The sequence below is a fragment of the Mobula hypostoma genome, chromosome 4, assembly GCF_963921235.1.
Source record: "Mobula hypostoma chromosome 4, sMobHyp1.1, whole genome shotgun sequence".
NCBI lineage: Eukaryota > Metazoa > Chordata > Chondrichthyes > Myliobatiformes > Myliobatidae > Mobula > Mobula hypostoma.
Window position 1 is genome coordinate 17252624 of NC_086100.1, and position 19490 is coordinate 17272113.

The window sequence follows — 19490 nt, forward strand, 5'->3', positions numbered from 1 at the left end:
TCCTTCAGCAGCATCATTTGTTTCTCTGGATTCCAGAAAAGGCCTCGGGATAGAGGATGAATAATTGCAGAGATTTGTAAATAGCCACCCCAGGCACCATAGGTAAAGATTTAATAAGCAGTCTTCAATGTCAGCAGCCCACAGAATGAGAAGTCTGCCAGCTGCAACCAGGAATGCGCTCAAGGGCTCCACCTAATGGCAAAGTAGTATTCTACAGTCTTCTGAACTCGAACCATAGAACCATATATCCCTGCAGGACCACTTTGTCAGGCAACGAGCAGGAATTCCCAGTGGCCACTACTTTAATTCCGATCCCCATTCTCAGACTGACACATTGATGCATGTCCTCTTCTACTGCCATGATGAGGCCACTGTAAGGTTGGAAGACCAACACCTCCAACGTGAACATCGATTTCTCTAACTTCCAGTAATTTCCCCCTCCTCCCCTTCTCTCTCTTCCTATTCCCGATTCTGGCTTCCCACTTACCCCTTTCTCCTATCCTCACCCACCCATCACCTCTCTCTGATGCCCCTCCTCCTTCCCTTTCTCCTTTGGTCTACTCTCCTCTCCAATCAGATTCCTTCCCCTTCAGCCCTTTAACTTTTCCTCCCATCACCTCCCAGCTCCTCACTCCATCCCACTTTCCTATCCACCTAACCTCCCCCCACAACTGGCTTCACTTAGCACCTTCTAGTTTGTAATCTTTCTGCTCTCTTCCACCCCGCCCGCCCCCCCACAGCCACCGCTTTCTTCTGACTTCTTTTCCTTCCTTTCCAGTCCTGATGAAGAGTCCCGTTGACTCTCTATTCCTCTCTGTGATGTTTTATTTACTGTTCCTAGCAGTTGGTGAATGCCATAGAACATTCAATCATTCAATCTTTAAAAGTTCTTTACAGGCCATAAATTGAAACTCTGGGGTCAAAGTGAAGAGAATATAGAGAGAATTTTTAAAGCATTAGTTTATTAGTTTATTAGTTGTATGTATTAGTTTAAATAACACACATAAAATGCTCGAAGAATTCAGCAGGTCAAGCAGCATCTGTGGAAAGGAATACAGTTGACATTCCCTGATGAAAGGTGTCGTCCAAAATGTCAACTCTTTATTCAGCGTGACTGCTGATTTCCTCCAGTATTTTGTAGGTGTCAGACTGTAGAATTGCTTCCTGCTCAGAAACATTGAACATGCCGTACAGAAGATCAGTTCTGCTGACCTCAGTGGATTGGCATATCAAAAAAATGTCCTCAAGAAACTAACCCATGAATATGATCTCTTTTATATAAAAATATGTTCATTGGCCACTTCATTAGGTCCACCTGTACACCTGCTGGTTAATGCAAGTATCTAATCAGCCAATCACTTGGTAACAACACAATTCATAAGAGCATGTAGACATGGTCAAGAAGTTCAGTTGTTGTTCAGACCAAAAGTCAGACGGGGGAAGAAATGTGATCTAAGCGACTTTGACTGGGGAATGATTGTTGGTGCTAGATAGGGTGGTTTGAATATCTCAGAAACTGCTGATCTCCTGGGAATTTCACACACAACTGTCTCTAGAGTAGGGGTTCCCAACCTTTTTTGTGCCATGAACCTCTACCATTAACCGAGGGGTCCGTGGACCCCAGGCTATGAACCCCTGCTGGATATTTTACAGAGAATAGTGCGAAGAACAACCAGTGAGCAGCAGTTCTTTGGGCGAAAGCACCTTGTTAATGAGAGAAGTCAGAGGAGAATGGCCAGACTGGTTCCAGTTGATAGGAAAGTGGTAGTAACTCAAATAGCCAAGCACTACAACAGTGGTGTATAGAAAAGCATCTCCGAACGCACAATGAATTGAACCTTGAACATACAGTCAATGGCCTTTTTATTAGGCACCTCCTGTACCTCAGAAAGTGGCCACTAGCGAACCTGATTCTCATTATGATTTATAAGGAGAAAGGGGACACAGGATCATTACTTTTCAAAGAATCAGAGGTTTTCTGTTCACTAATGGGGAGTCACTCCTCTGTTGGACATCCAACCACATAGAGCTAATTTGTCCGTCAGACAGCTGATCCTCATCAGATTATGTGTCAACTTTACGGGGCAGGCACCATGAGCAAAGAGCAAAGACTTTCATTTACTAAAGTGGGCCTTTGCCCACATGATACCCTTGGCTTCTCTAGAAGGTTTTATCTTTGATTGGAGCGCTGTTCAATGGCCAGTACTATTTATTTATTTAGAAATGCAGCACAGAACAGGTCCTTCCAGCCTAACAAGCCACACTGCCCTGTAAGCCACCGATTTACTACCAGACTAATCGTGGGACAATTTACAATGAGTAATTAACCATCCCGCCAGCATGTTTTTGTACTGTGGAAGGAAACTAGAGCACCTAGAGGAAATAGAGAGAACGTACAAAGTCCTTACAGATGGCACCAGAAATTAAACTCTGATCTCTGAACTCTGGAATGCCCTGGGCTGTAATAGCATCACACTAACCACTATGCTACAGTGGCACCCTACTTCAGGATTATGTGGGAGCTGGATGAGGAGGGAGGGATCAAAGAGACCCCAACGTCTCACAATTCTGTTACTCAGATCTAGTTTCAAAGTTAGAAGGAGTTTTTCCACAACATGACAGAATTCTTGTTGAAGACCTAGCTATCAAGAAACTCAAAGATAAAAAATTTCTGAGAAAAGAGTCAATTTACTTGTGGTAGCGATGACGGAGATCACTTGAGACCTGGAGTCAAAGCCCATTTTGGTTTCAAACCCTTCCAAATGAAATGACTTGACCCGAAATGTTAATTATCTATTCCCTGCCCTCCTTCCACACAGAAGCTGCCTGATGCACTGAGCCTCCAACAGTATTTTTGTTCCTCCAGATCTGAGCATCTCCGAGTTTGTAGGTAACTGTAGATAAAGGGCTTTGTCAAACAACAGATGGGATGGAGATGATCACAGATATTTTGCTTCTGTAGTACTTCGTGACAGTGGAAACCACTTTACCTGCAGTGGATTCCTGACATTTGTCAAAGGACCACCGGACTTCCACGGCTCGGCCTCGTTGCTTGATCTGCTTCTCCACTTCATAAATTTTGGCTCGGACCTAAAGCATTGAGATAACGTTTAGTATTCACCAAAAGATTACAAACTTGCAAAGTGGTGTGCAGAATAAAGTGCATGTCCGCGGCATCTGTGTCCATGTGTCTGAATGCAATCATTGCCCTCCTGAGCTATAATCATAAAAGTCTCAAACTATTAAGAACTTAATTTATGTGTGCACTCCCTGAAAATGTGACACTTGCTTCTATTAACATCTATGTAATTGGTATGATATCAATGCCCAAGAATAGAAAAGTCTACAAAAATGATGGAAGCATAAGAACATAAGAAGTAAGAGCAGGAGTCGACCATCTGGCCCGTCGAGCCTACTCTGCCATTCAATAAGATCATGGCTGATCTGGCCATGGACTCATCTCCATCTACCTGCCTTTTCCCCATAACCCTTAATTCCCTTACTATGCAAAAATCTATCCATCCTCATCTTAAATACACTGTATTTACCAATAGCCTCCGCTGCTTCATTGGGCAGAGAATTCCACAGATTCACCACTTTCTGGGAAAAGCAGTTCCTCCTCAACTCCATCCTAAATCTACTCCCCTGAATCTTAAGGTTATGCCCCCTAGTTATAGTCTCACCTACCAACGGAAACAACTTTCCTGCCTCTATCTTATCTATCCCTTTCATAATTTTATACGTTTCTGTAAGATCTCCTCTCACTCTTCTGAATTCCAGCGAGTACAGTCCCAGGCAACTCAACCTCTCCTCAAGCAGCCCTGTCCATCACAGGCAAAGCCCTCTCCACCACTGAGCACATTTACAAGAAGTGCTGCTACAAAAAAAGCAGTATCCATTACCAAGGACCCCCACCATCCAGCCCAAGCTCTCTTCTGTTGCCGTTATCAGGAAGGAGGGACAGGAGCCTTAGGTCCCACACCACCAGGTTCAGGAATAGTTATCACCCTTCAACCATCATGCTTCTCAACTGGCATGGATTACTTCACTCACTTCAACACTAAACTGTTCATAGAACACAACCTATGGACTCACTTTCAAGGACTCTACAACTCATGTTCTCAGTAACACTTATTTACTTATTTATTATTACTATTATTATTTGTTTTTCTTTGTATGTTTGTCTTCCTTTGCACATTGGTGCTTGTCGGCACTTGTTCGTGTGTAGTTCTTCATGGATTCTATTGTATTTCTTTGCTCTACTTTGAACGCGTGCAAGAAAATGAATCTCAAGGTGACATGCTGACAAATACATACTTTGAAAATAAATTTACTTTGAACTTTATAATGAAAGGTTTTGCCTTAAAGCATTTCCCTCCACAGATGCTGCTTGGTCTCGCACATCCTCTTTGTGTCTACCTGCTTGTTGCTGTCCAGCCCTTCCAAAATGTTTTTCATGGACATCAAGACCAAGTGTGGAGACTGAGTGACCACTGACACAAAGTGACAAGGCCACAAAACATCCCAACACACTTATTTCCAGTTTGCATTAATCCCAAAGCATCCACCAATACAACTGAGTAACACCAAATACACTGGGGGAAAACAAAGAGCACGTCACACCAGTGTGCCCACCTGTACCTGTTTATTGAAGGTGGAATTCCCTCCTGGCATAGGTAAGCACGATGGCGCCACCTGGAGGAGATCAAGCGGTGATCCAGGATTGCTGCTCTTGCTTTCATTCGTGGAATAATTCCACACCAAGGCACTGGGGCAACACACAGTTATTGTCTGTAGAAATAACAAAAATTGAGCTTCGCAATCAATTTATACAGATATTTAGATCATTAAAATCTACTGCACAATTAAAATAGCGACAACAACAACAACGAAGTGGGAAGTTTGGTAGCGTAGCAGTTAGTGCATTAATTCACTCTGCCAGCGATCACCAATCCTCCCGTCAGGGAGGAGGCTATGTAGCATCCACACCATGACCACTGGACTCAAAAACAATTACTATCCCCTGATCAACACCTCCCTGACTACTTTGTCATTTCTTGTTGGAGTCACCTCATGTACAGACCTCCTGTGCCTAGCATCTCTTTATAGGTATACTATATATAGTGTTTATTTTAATTATTGCCACCTGTATCTCGTTGTGTTTTTAATACTTCATCGGATCCACAGTAACAATTAGTTTATTTTTCCTTACACTTGTGTACTGGAAATGACAATAAACAATCTTGAATCTCCGCCACTGCCTGTGAAGAGTTTGCACATTTTCCCCGTGACAGTGTGGGTTTCCTCCAGTTGCTCCGGGTTACTCCCACAGTCCAAAGACGTACGGGTTAGGGTGAGTGAGTTGTGGGCATGCGACGCTGGTGCCAGAAATGTGGCAACATTCGAACAATCCTCGTTGATTTGACTTGACATAAGCAACGCATTTCACTGTATGTTTCAATGTTTTGATGCACATGTAACAAATAAAGCCTGTCTTACCTTACGAAACATAGTTACAGAGATCTAAATGGATTAATATAGTCAGTAGATAAGGAGTCCTGATGAAGGATCTCAGCCGGAAACGTCTTAACTGTTTACTCTTTTTCAAAGATGCTGCCTGGCCTGCTGAGTTCCACCAGCATTTTGTGTGTGTTGTATTACTATAGCCATTAGCCAAGAATACATAGCAGGATGTGTTTATTTAAAAAAGCAGGATAATATCTAACTTACTTACTTACTGCCCAGTATGCCACTGGCAATGTCTACCTCTGTCTGTCCTTGGCCATCTTCTCTACTGTGCCCCAGGTGTGGTTCAGGGTATACCATCACACACAGATACAGAAGGATTCTTCATTGCCATTTCCATAGTAATTTCTTTGACTAATCAGGGTTGTCAGCCCTGAGCTGAACCCCTGAAACCGGAGCACCAGTGGACCACTCTTCATCTGACCTCTACTCTTTGACCTGTTTGGCACAGACATTACCACAGACAGGTACAGATGTCAAGTCATTGAGTATATTCAAAGCTGAGATTGATAGGTTCTTGGTTAGGCAGGGTGTCAAGGTTACAAGGAAAAGGCAGGAGAATGGGGTTGAGATAGATCATAAATCAGCCACGATGGAATGATGGAGTGGTCTAATTCTGTTCCTATGTCTTATGGTCTTACTTGCACTTTACATCTTGTACACCGATAGAATTTTTTATCTGTTAATATTATTGTGTTAATATTATTTAATGTACTGTATATGATACAAGCACTGTGTTTTCTACCCCGGTCCCAGAAAAATGTTGTTTCGTTTAGCTGTATACCTGTGTATGACTGAATAATGGTAAACTTGAACTTAAACTTGAAAAGCAAGGAACTGATTGTGGATGTCTGGAAGGAGAAATTATAGTTGGTCAAGAGTTTGGAAACTTTATACAAATGCAGTCCCAAGACACTCCACTTCAACTATGTAATTATATTTCAAGCCCAAGAACATTATTATCATTGAGACCATTCACGTTGACTCAAATTATTTTATCCATCAACTAAATCTACCTTTCCTTGCAATTTAGGTACAAGTCAAAGGCCAAACCGCAGCCCTGCCATCGCCAACATGTCTGCTGAAAAACTGAGTGAACTTACTAACCTGCGAAGTAAGATCAAAACAGAAAAGAAAGATATAGAGAGCTCAAGCTGAGAAACATTTGGATATCGAAGGAAGTGGTAATGATGGTGAAACCAAGAAACTTGAACTGCGATTCCCTCCCTGTGATGTTATTTTATTTATCTTAGTTAGAGAAACAGTGCAGAACAGGCTCTTCCGGTCCAATGAACCACACCACCCAGCAACCCAGCTATTGAACTATAGCCGATTTACAGGACAATTTACAAGTACCAATTAACCCACTAACCCATATGTCTTTGGACTGTGGAGGAAACCAGAGCACCCAGAGGAAACCTGTACATTGATGGGGAGGGACATACAAATTCCTTACAGACTGCCCCGGAATTGAACTCCAAACTCTTTCTTTCTTTTCAAATCTTTTTATTATTATCCAAAATTAACAAGAGTACATCGAAGTAGGCAACACTTACAATGTCTCAAGAAAAAAAAACATTGTTTTAAGGATTGAAAAAATTTTGGTGACAAAAAAAAGGAGAAAAAAACCCCACTAAGCAAGGAAAAGTGAGAAAAAAAATCTATTAGATGTTCAACCCCGGAGCCATGCGTCATACAAAAAGCTTCTAAAGATAAACATCAAACCGCCAGCAAGAAAATGAAATGTACCAAAAATTTACAGTTAGATCGTGGAGGAAATCTATCAATCAACTCAAATGATAGTATCGAGCAAATGAACCCCATCTTTTCTCAAAATCAAACATAGGTTCAAAAGTTCGACTTCTAATTTTCTCCAAACTAAGACATAGCATCACTTGAGAGAACCATTGTGACAAAATGGGAGCCGATGTATCATTCCACTTCAACAAAATGGCCCTTCTAGCTATCAATGTAACAAATACAATAGCATGTTGGCCAGGCAAGGAGGTACCGTGGATATTTTGAGGAATTATTCCAAAAAGCACAGTTAATTTGTTAGGTTGTAAATTAATTTTAAGTGCTTTAGAAATTGTAGAAAAAACTGACTTCCAAAACTATTCCAGTATAGAATAAGACCAAAACATGTGTGCCAGTGTAGCTGTCTCAGTTTTACATCTATCGCAATAACTATCAACATTAGGAAACATTTTAGACAATCTCTCCTTCGTCAAATAGTAACGCCGTACAATTTTAAATTGAATCATTGAATGACTAGCACAGATCAAAGAAGAGTTAACCAACTTCAGAATCCGCGTCTAGTCCTCTGATATAAAAGTCAAATTAAGTTCCTTTTCCCAATCTTGTTTAATCTTAAATAAAGGACGCTTATCCCATTGTAATAGTAAATTATAAATTCTTCCAATGGAACCCTTCATCAAACGGTTCATACTCGGAATAGCATCTAACAGGTCGGCATCCAATATGTAAGAAAAATTACTTAAATATTTTTGTAAGAAATCTCTAACTTGAAGGTATTGTAAAAAGTGTGAGTATGAAAGAGAATATTTATCAACTAATTGTTCAAAAGACATCAGTCTATCTTCTTTAACTAAGTCCAAAAAAGAATTAATACTTTTATTTTTCCAAAGTAAAAAAATGGGATCACTCCAAGAAGGCTTAAAAAGTAATTTTGAAAAATTAAACTACAAAGTTTAAATTTTTTTAAGATTAGAAAATTACGGAACTGGAGCCAAGTTTGAAAAGAAAGCTTAATCACAGGGTATAAATTTAAATTAGCAACTTTAGCTAATTGTATAGGTAAATCAGTTCCCAATAACGAGGTTAAATAAAACTGTTTCACAGCTTTCAATTCCAAGTCTACCCAAATTGTCCGATCGTTCTTATCAACCCAGTGTAACCAGAAGGATGTTCATCGCACATTAACAGCCCAGTAATACATTCCTAAATTAGGCAAAGCGAGACCTCCATCCTTTCTCAACCTTTGTAAGTGACATTTACTAACTCTTGGTCTTTTATTATTCCAAATAAAAGATAAAATAATAGAATCAATCCGATCAAAAAACTTCTTAGTCAGAAAAATGGATATTCTGAAATAAATATAAAAATTTGGGTAAAATCATCATTTTGACTATATGGATGCGACCAACAAGTGAAAGTGTAAGTGGGTTCCATCTACCAGATGAAATGCTGGAGGAGGCCTCAGTTGGATAACAGGTTGGAAGTGTAGATGGAGTCATCCTGGGGAGACTTGCTGAATGGGAGAGAAAGAGATGATGACCGTGGCTTGTTATCATATACCATAGGGCAGGGCCAGGTCCAACCACAGTCACAACCCCTGATGGAAATCTAGTGTACCATTAGGGACACAAAGCAGTTTATGATCTTTGGAAATTTTTGTCTCAAATCTGCTTCATTGGTTCTGCTAGAGTGGAAGTACTAGCATAATCTGAGAGGGGTAAAAAGTCACTTCCACATTCTTCAAATGATCTTTTCTTTTATATCTACTTATATATCTTTTATATCTACTTTTCTTTTATATCTTTTATATCTATGGGGAGGGGAAGAGAAGATGGCGGCGCGACACAGTGTGAGCCGCCGCTCCGAAATGATATCGTACTTGTAAGTAGGTACCGTGCACAATCCTGATTTGATGGAGACAGACATGAGAAGCACGGAGGAACATCTGGAGAAACTTCTGAAATGCCCGCTTTGCTGCCGCTGCTACTGTGCGATTGAGAGTCTCCGGAGGGGAAGGTCTCAAATCCTCGGCTTTGCCTACTGTCTGTTGCCGGGGCCGGGGTCGAAGCGCTCAGCAGAGATGGTGCTCGGTGTCGGAGGGCTGGTCAGAGGCTCGAAGTTTTCAGACGGACTCAAGAGTCGGATGTGATTGGGTGCTTCCAGGGTGCTGCATCGGCAAGTTTGCGACGCTGAAGGTTCATGGCAGGGAGAGTTTCTCCCTTCTACCGTCTGTGTGAGATGATGGGACTTTTGAGAGACTTTGAGACTTTTTTTTTACCGTGCCCATGGTCTGTTCTTTATCAAATTACGGTATTGCTTTGCACTGTTGTAACTATATGTTATAATTATGTGGTTTTTGTTAGTTTTTTTGGTCTTGGTTTGTCTTGTGTTTCTGTGATATCATATTAGAGGAACATTGTATCATTTCTTAATGCATGCATTACTAAATGACAATAAAAGAGGACTGCATGACCTCATAATCTAATCTAATCGGTAATCCTGGGCCCAACATAATGAAATATAACCGCTGTTATTGCATCAATAAGTTTGAAGAGATTTGGTACATCACCAAAGACTAACAAATTTCTACAGATGTGCCACGGGGAGCATTCTCACTGGTTGCATCACCACCTGCAATGGAGGCTCCAACGTGCAGGATCGGACAATGCCACAGGAGGATTGTAAACTCAGCCAGCTCCATCCTGGGCACGAGCCTCCCCACTGTCAACAACATGTTCAAAAGACAATGCCTCAAGGTGGCAGTGTCCATCATTATGGACCCACGCCATCCAGGGCACAGCCTCCCATTATTACCATCAGGGAGGAGCTACAGGAGCCTGAAGAAATGCACTCAGCATTTTAGGAACAGCATCTTCCCTTCTGCCATCAGACTTCTGAACAGTCCATGAACCTCACTATTTTGCTTCTGTTTTTCACTACTCATTTGTTTTTAATATTTCTTATTGTAATGTACAGTACAGTATTGCTGTAACAAAAAAAATCGATGATATGTGTCGGCGATAATAGACCTGATTCTGAATTGCTCCACTGTTGTCACAAGTACCAAGATACAGTGAATAACTTTGTATTCTCTCCAAACAGATTCTTCCATACACAAGCTCAGTGGTGGTACAAAAGTAAAAGTGATAACAGAATGCAGAATATAGTGTCATAGTTACATAGAAAGTGCAGTGCAGGGAGGTAAATAAGGTGCAAGAGCCACCACCAGGTAGACTGAAAGATCAAGACTCCATTATTGTACTAGAGATCTATTCAGGAAAATTATAATAGCAGGACTGAATTCCAAAGTTCACATTAAGTTTATTATTACGTATATGTCACCATATACTAAGAGATCATCTTGTTGCGGCAATCACAGTAGAACAAATAAATACAATAGAATCAGTGAAAAACTACACACAAACAAACCAACTGCAAAAGAAGATAAACTGCGCAAATATAAAAAAAACTAAGTAAATCAATAGAACTGAGATCATGAGTTGTAGAGTCATCGAAAGTGAGTCAATAGGTTCTGTTCAGTGTGCTGAGGTGAGTGAAGTTACCCTCACCGGTCAGGAGCCCGGTGGTTGCAGGGTATAATTGTTCCTAAACTTGGTGTGTAACCGAAGGCTCCTATACCTCCTTCCTGAAGGTAGCAGTAAGAAGACAGCATGGCCTGGACGATGGGGTTCCTTGATGATGGAGCCTATTGATGGATTAATGATAGAAGTTGTCTGATAGTACATGCCCTCAAGCTTTTTTAACTTCAACCCAGTGGAAGAAAGGAAGAAGAGAAAATGACTGGGGTGGCAAGGGGTCTTTGATTATGTTGGCTGCTTTCTTAAGCCAATCGGAAATACAGGTGGCATCCATGGAAGGGTGGATAGTTTCCATGATGGGCAGGACAGTGTTCACAACTTTCTGCAATGTCTTGCAGTCTTATTTATCTACCAGTTCATAAGATGTTGACATTGGTAGCATCAAAATCATCTCTTCCCACTCTGTCCTCCACCCACTTCCCCACCCCGCCAGTTCAAAGTCAACGACATTAGTGGGTCTGGTATCATACAGGCGAATGTGGCCACCGATAGCACCTGTCCTTCGAATGACATCATGAATCAGATGTGGAGTTCTCTTGGAGTTAATTTATGAAAGGATTGTTTGTCTTCTAATTGCAGATTTACTTATGCTGAACTATGGGATTCTCTTGTGGACTTCAAATCAAAACGCTATTTGCTTGCAGGTTCTTCTTTTCCTCTCTCTGCACATTGGGTGTTCAACAGTTTTCTTTTTATACACCGGTTTTTATTTTTATAGGTTCTTTTTTTTAAGGGCATGAGGTGTGTTTTTCTCCCTCTGCACAATGGGTGTTCAACAGTATTTTTTCATATGGGTTCTTTAGGGTTTCTTTGTTTTGTGGCTGCTTGCTAGGAGACAAATTTCAAGGTTGTATAATGTATACATACTTTCATAATAAATGTACTTTGAACTTAGAACTAATTACTTGCATTTATATTTCTGCCATGGTGGGATTCGAACCCACAATTACAGGATCATTCATCCAGAGGTCTGGCTATTTGAAAACGTAATGTGAACATGAGCAGTACATTGTAGTAGTAAAGAAAAACTATAGACTTGAAATATCTGAAGTAAAAGCAATCAAGGCTGGAAATACTCAACAGAACTGACGTTACCTGATGTAAAATGATAATTGGGTTCCTCCCTCGACAGATGCTGCCTGACATGCTATTTCACTCTGCCCCCTCCCCCAGCTGCCTATCACCTCCCTCGTGGATCTGCCTCCTTCTACTACCCATTGTTTTCCTGCCTATCACCTCTCTGCCTCCCTTCCCCCACCCCTTTGTCTTTCAAATTACTGGTTTTTCAACTGGACCTACCAGCCTTCTCCTTCCCACCCTCTCCCACCTTCCTTATAGGGCCTCTGCCCCTTCCCTCTTCAGTCCTGATGAAGGGTTCCGGCCCGAAACGTCGACTCATCAATTCCACGGAAGCTGCCCAACCTGCTGAGTTCCTCCAGCGTGTTGTGAGCGTTGCTTTGATCCCAGCATCTGCAGATTATTTTGCCTTTACTGACATGCTGAGCCTTTCCAGCTTTTTCTAATTTTACTAGAAGATTGAATGGTCTCCTCGAACATCTCCAACCTCAAGTCAACACACGGGGTTTAATCTTTCCTGTTTGTATGGACTGATAATGAACATTATTATTGGTTTATCATCATGTGCGGATGCACAGTAAAAAAACTTTGTTTTACTTGCCATCCTTACAGGTCATTTCAGCACATCAGTGCATTGAGACAGTACAAGGCAAAACAATAACAGAGTGCAGAATAAACTGGTACAGATACAGAGAAAGTGCGGTGCAGGTAGAAAATTATTTTCAAAGTCATAATGAGACAGACTGTGAGGTCAAGAGTCCATCTTATCATGACAGAGAACCATTCAATAGCATGGGAGAAGCTGTCCTTAACCTGGCAGTACCTGCTTCCAGACTTTTCTGCCCAGTAGGAGGAGGAAGGAGGAGGACTCTCTGGGTGAGAGGGGTCTTTGATTAGCCTATAAAACTATAAGCCAGAGAAGAAAAATTGGCCTATTCGGCTCACTAAGTCTCCTCTGTCACTACCGATTAATTTTCCCTCCTCACCCCATTTTCCTGCCTTCTTCCCAAGCTTTGACACCTTTACTAATCAAGAACGTATCACACTCCTTTTCAAATAAACCCAATGACTTGGCCTCCAGAGCCATTTGTACAGTGAATTCCACATATTCACCATCCTCTGGCTCAAGAAATTCTTCCTCATTTCTGTCCTAAAAAGACATCCTTCTATTCTGAGGCTTTGCCCACCAGTCCTGGATTCTCCCACTATTGAAAACATCCTCTCCACCTCCGCTCTATCTTGACCTTCCAACGCTGGCTGCTTCAGCAAGAAGTACAGACAGAGACCACGGAGGGGAGGCTGGTTTCCGTGGCATGCTGAGCTGCGTCCACAACTCTCTACAGTTTCTGGCGTTTTCGGGCAGAGCAGTTGCCACTCTAAGCCATGATGCATCTGAGTAAAAGGCATCTGTAGAGGTTGGTGAGGGTCAAAGGAGACCTGCAGTATTTTCATAGCCTCCAGTGGAAGTTGAGGCAATGGTGCATTTTTGGCTGAGGGATAACCTATCTCACAAAGGCACAGTGAACTCTGTGTTTACAAATTTAGCACAGAAAAAATGCTGTAGCTTTACCCAAATGCAAGTGGTTGTAGCTTCGCAGATTATACCATCAACCTCCCAGCCCCAGCATCTCAATCCACATAACATATATTAATGTAAAATAATGTGAAAACGAAGACACCTCTTTCTCCCTTATTACAGAGAGGGAGAGCCTGTGGTATACTGAACACTGGGTGAAACACTATCTTTGGGGTAACTGCAAGTCTGTGTCTTTGCTGTTGTTTTTTTTGCTAATGTTTGAATGTTCAGTGGTGGGTGCTGATGCTTTTTTTGCTGGTGGAGGGGAGAATTGTTGCTTGTTGCCGCTTACGCACGGGGGCGGGGGGGGACCTTGGGGTTCTAATATTTAACTGTTGTTCATTCTTTGGGGCACTCCTCTGTTTTCGTGGATGGTTGCGAAGAAAAAGCATTTCAGGATATACTGTACATTGTATACATTTATCTGACAGTAAATGTAACTTTGAAACCTTTGAAAGTGCACAGCATTGAAACAGGCTCTTCATGATGTCTGTGACAAACATGAACATTAAGCCCACAGAACATTACAGCACAAAACAAGACCTTCTGCACATGATGTACTGACTTTTAACCTACTCCAAGAACAACCTCATCCCTCCCTCTTACCTAACCTTCCATTTTTCTATCATTCATGTACCCATCTTAGAGATTCTTAAATACACCTAATGTATCTGCCTCTACCACCACCCGGCACAGTGTTCCATGTATCTACTACTCTCTGTTTAAAGAAATTACCTCTGACATTCCCCTCATCAAACATTCCTCCAATCACATTAAAATATTGATTCTTTGTATTAGCCATGTCCACCCTGGGGAAAAGTCTTTCTCTATCCACTCTATCTATGTCGCTTATCATCTATGGATATACAGAATATCTTTTAATCCCCAGGTAAGGTAATAATGCTTTATTAACCTCCATCAAATCATCTCTCATCCTCCTTCACTCCAAAGAGAAAGGCCTTAGCATGCTAAATCTATCTTCACAGGGCATACCCTCTAGTCCAGGTACATTCTTGGTAAATCTCCACTAGACACACACTAAGGCTTCCAGATCCTTCTTATAAAAAGGCAAGCAGAAATTAACACAATCTTCCAGGCATGGTCTAACCAGGGCTTTATAGAGCGGTAACATCACCTCTTGGGAGTTTATCAGTTCTCAATTAAGCAGCAGGTCACAGGTTAAAGGCAACAAATTGAACAGGATTATCAAGTGGCTGGTTTATCCCACTACAATGCATCATTACCTTCCCTAGAGGTCCACAATATATTGTGCAGCATATTCCCAAAATAGAAATGTTGGAAATCATGTTCTAGCTCCCAAGTGGTAGTTCTGCAGCTGTGCGAGCAACCGATGGAGATTTAAAGATATGCCTTATACCTACGGATGCAGCCTAAAAGAAAATAGGGGACTGAGAACTCTCTGATTCTGATCCTTATCTAAATTAGGCAGGTCAGATCGATCGTGACAGCAAAGGCACCATTAAGCTATTCGGCACTATTAAGATCTGGCCTCAGAAACTTGTGAAATACCATTACAGAGTGGAAACAGCATCAGCTTCATTTTAGTTCCACAAAGGATAAAGAGAGTGCATTAATTTGCATAACATCTATCACCAGCTATATAGTACTCTAAGCACTTAACGACTAATGAAAAAAAAATAATTTTATGGGATTCTCTTGCGGACCAGTTCAGAATGCTATTGTATACATACACGTATATAGATACTAAAAGTCTTAGTCTTAGACACATGCAGTATATACTGTAAGTTATGCACCCTTAGACTTTTGCACAGTACTGTTGTAATTTTATGTATTGCACAGTACTACTGCCAGAAAATAAAACAAATCTCATGACATATGTGAGTGATGATAAACCTGATTCTGATATGGGTCTCTGTTGTGGACTGCGAGTGGGAAGGGGGGCAGGGAGAGGGGAATCACGGGTGGGAAAATGGGAAGGGAGAGGGGAGGGTGCAGGAAGCACCAGACAGACATTCTGTAATGGTCAATGAACCTGGTGTGGTATCTCAGGGTCGGGTGTACCGTGCCATGTCCCGACCCCTGGCACTCCTTCTCTGCCACCTGCCCCAGGGCACTCCAACCTCAAAATTCCCATTGTCCTTTGCTCCCGCCAGATTTACAAACTCACTCACTCTCCACTCCACGTTGACAAATACAGTACTATACAAAAGTCTTAGGCACTCTGGCTAAGTATATGCATCTAAGACTTTTGCACAGTGCTTTATATAGTTTTTTTTCAAAGGAAGTATTTATTATGTGTGTGTGTATATGTATATATATACACACACACATTTTACTTTATATACTTTTTCCATTGGTCAGTATGTGCTTAAGAGTTCTCTGTATGTGATAGATGCTATGCAAATCAATCTATCTATATAGATAGATTTCTTACTGTATTTTTACAGAATTTTTATGTATTACAATATACTGCTGCCACAAAAAACAAATTTTATGACATATACCAGTGACATTAAACCCGATTCCGATTCTGAAGCACATTCATAGTTGCAATTCAGAATAACTTCACAGCTTATTCACAGGCAGCAAAATTTAGAACTGGAAGTATAAAAATGACAATTGGGAAATGCTTTACGGCAGCCTGGCAATTAGCACAAAGCTTTACAGCGCTGGCTATAAGATTGGGTTCAATTCTCGCTGCTGCCCTGTACAGGGTTCGTACATTCTCCCCGTGATTGCGTGGGTCTCGTCTGAGTGCACCAGTTTCTGCCCACGTTCCAATGATACTCAGATTAAGGTCAGTTAGTTGTGGGCACGCTTTGTTGGCACCAGAGTGTGTCGGTTGTCTCCAGCACAATCCTCAATGATTTGATTCAAAGCATAACTATGCATTCCACTGTAAGCTTTTGAAGCTGTAAGCTTTTGAAGCCTTTGAAGGTTCAAAGGCTCATTTATTATCAAATTATGTATGCAGAATACAACGCTGAGATTTGTCTTCTCCAGATAGCCAGAAAATACAGAAAGACATCCATCCCCCCAGCACAAAAAGAAACAAAAACTCGCAAACCTCAAGCCCACCCTTGCACAAAAACTAACAGATTACTCAATCCCAAACCAAACCATGTGTACCTTCGATGTACCTGTGACAAATAAAGCTAATCTTTTAAAAATCACTCTAAACTTCCTACTTGATTGCAGGTGATCATCTTCAAAAAGATGTAGAGAAAAGCAATAATAATGAGGATTTAGAACGAACAGTCCTCTTACATTACAGAGAACACAATATACAAATAAACAGTTAACATATTGAAGTCTGCAGTACAATCCATTTCATATGTAGATCTGGATAATTCAATGCAGAGCACAATATGTTCACCACCATATTGTGACAACAGTAACACATCAATAAGAACAGAAGTTTACTCAAACCACTTCCAGCTCTTTATTTCATTTTCTTGACACAAGGAACTATCCTGATCACTGCTTCCATTACCCAAAAATCTCAATTCCTGCTTGAAAATGTCTGCTTCTCTTTTCGTAGCTGCCGCTTGGGTAGCTGTGCTTCTTTTTTCCCCAGCCTTTTCTATTCTTATTCCTGACTTCCAGTTCGGTTTTGTATTTTCTAAGACCTCTTGACATTGGTGCAAGTCTTTTCTGTCTATATTAGCCCAACTTGTAAAGCCAGATCTTGGACATTAGAGTAAAACACAAAAAGTTGGAGGAACTTAGCAGGTCAGGCAGCATCTATAGGAAAGAATAAATAGTCAACGTTTCGGGCAAAGCTCTTCATTAGGATCAAAAAAGGCCCCAGCCCAAAAAGTCGACTGTTCATTCCTCTCCATTGATGCTGCCTTACTTGCTGAGTTCCTCCAGCATTTTGTATACTTTACTCTAGATTTCCAGCATCCGCAGAATATTTTGTGTTTAGATCTTGGGCACTACCTGATCCTCTGATCCACAGAAGACTTCCTATATTGCAAAATATTGTTTTTTTTTTTGGTTTTTTTTCATGGTAACACGTCGAAGCTGCACCCTCTCTAACATGCTGGTAGAGAGAGTGTTATTTGGGTTTTTAGCGCTGGAAATAGTTACATCCCGACACGTGGGACAGAAGCATGGTCGCATTGTTCATTCCAGGGACCAGCTGCTTGCGCTTATGCCGGCCGGTTTAGCGAGCAGAGCGGCGGACACCCCTGCTGAAATCTGGAGGAAAACACACAGAGGATGCAGAGGGGGATCACAAAGTCGAGGAAAGAGGACCGGGTCAAGACAACAGAGACTTATGGAGACGAGGAGTTCGGTGGGTAATAAAATGGACGAGCTCACGGCGCTAGCCAGGCATCAGAGAACATTTCGGGAGTGCAGTGTGATGTGTTTCACTGGAACGGGGCTGCACGAGGACATCCCAATCAAAACTTTTCCATGGACGGCTTCCAGACCGTTCCGGCTGACCGGAAGTGCACTGAGAGCGGTAAGCGTAAAGGAGTTGGGTGCTTACTATTCTGGTTAACAACAGATGGTGCAATCCGGATCATATTACGATCGAGGAACGTGTCTGTAGACCGGATATTGAACTTTTTGCTGTTGGATTCCGGCCATATTCCACCGAGATACAACACTGGGCGTCACGGGAGGATGTTCCTGCCTGTGGCCAACGAACTCGCAGCTCCTCCCATGGAGGGTCAGACACCCTGAGCCAATAGACTGGTCCTGGACTTATTTTCCATCTGGCATAGTTTGCATTTTGTTGTTTGATTGTTTGTGGTTTTTGTATTGCTATATTTATGCTCTACTCTTGGTTGGTGCAGCTGTAACGAAACCCAATTTCCCTCAGGATCAATAAAGTATAGCTATCTATCTATCTATTTCAATTTAGCACAGTGTATAGAGGCTGAAAGTTTTTGTTCCAACTAATTAAGAAGTTCTTTTAATAACTCTAAATATCTGACGCTACAAACTACTAAAAAAAAGAGAAAAAGAATCCCCAAACCAAAAAATGCTACTGAAGCATTCCACTCCACTCAACTTCCATATTTTTGAGAAGACAGCAACCTGCTGCTCTTTGAAAGGCTCGTTGTGGACAGGAACTTCCAATATCTTTGCAGAGCTTAAGGCAGCTCAAGGCACTGCCAAAGCTCTTCCTCTTTTCACAGATGCTGCCTCATCTATGAGCTCTTCCAATGTTTTCAGAATGAGAGTCCGAATCAGACTTATTATCACTGACATTTGCTGTGAATTGTGTTGCTTTGCCTCAGCACTACAGTGCAAGGGACTGAAATCACCATAAATTATAATAAATAAATAATGCATAAAGAGTGCACAAATAGTGGGTTCGTGGACTGTTCAGAAATCCGATGACAAAGCTGTTCCTAATACGTTGACTGTGTGCCCTCACACTCCTGTACCTCCTCCGTGTATTGAGAAGACGGCATGTCCTGAATGGTGGATGACACCCTCCTGAGGCATCACCATTTGAAGGCATCCTCGATGATGGGACGGTTAGCACCTACGATGGAGCTGGCTGAGTTACCACCCTCCGAGGTGTCTTCCAACCCTGTACATCGGCACCTCCATACCAGACGGTGAGGCAGCCAGTCACAATGCTCTCCACTGTACACTTGTAGAAATTTGCTAGAGTCTTCTTTTTATTTTCATATCAAAACAATTAACAAGGAACAGTGCCAAAAGATTAAATTCAGGGGTGCTGGTGGCAGCAGTTTATGAAACGCTGCAGTCTCTGTTATAATCATATAAAAGTCAATCCTGACACTTTTACCACTCTGCGTGCTTGGGGAAAGAAAAAGTGACATCTGTTCAATTATACCAGCAAAAGACAATTATTCGGTATTTGTACATTCAAAGGAACCATACTTACGAAACAAGTGGCTACTATGCAGAGATGACAAAGCAAAACAAATGCCGATATTTATCAAGCAGATGTCTACTACACAGAGCACAACTGAAAGCTGGAT

General features: G+C 41.6%; 1 protein-coding gene across 2 annotated transcripts in view; it reads right to left on the reverse strand.

Annotated features, from left to right (window-relative positions):
• The window catches only part of LOC134345137 (mediator of RNA polymerase II transcription subunit 12-like protein), a 709294-nt gene that overhangs the window by 537284 nt on the left and 152520 nt on the right, over positions 1-19490 (reverse strand). For both annotated transcript variants that reach the window (XM_063045338.1, XM_063045337.1), the window contains exons 9-10: positions 4642-4791; positions 2991-3090 (exon numbers count right to left, since the gene is read on the reverse strand). In XM_063045338.1, the coding sequence (XP_062901408.1) occupies positions 2991-3090; positions 4642-4791 (250 nt within the window). The remainder of the gene's footprint in view (positions 1-2990; positions 3091-4641; positions 4792-19490) is intronic.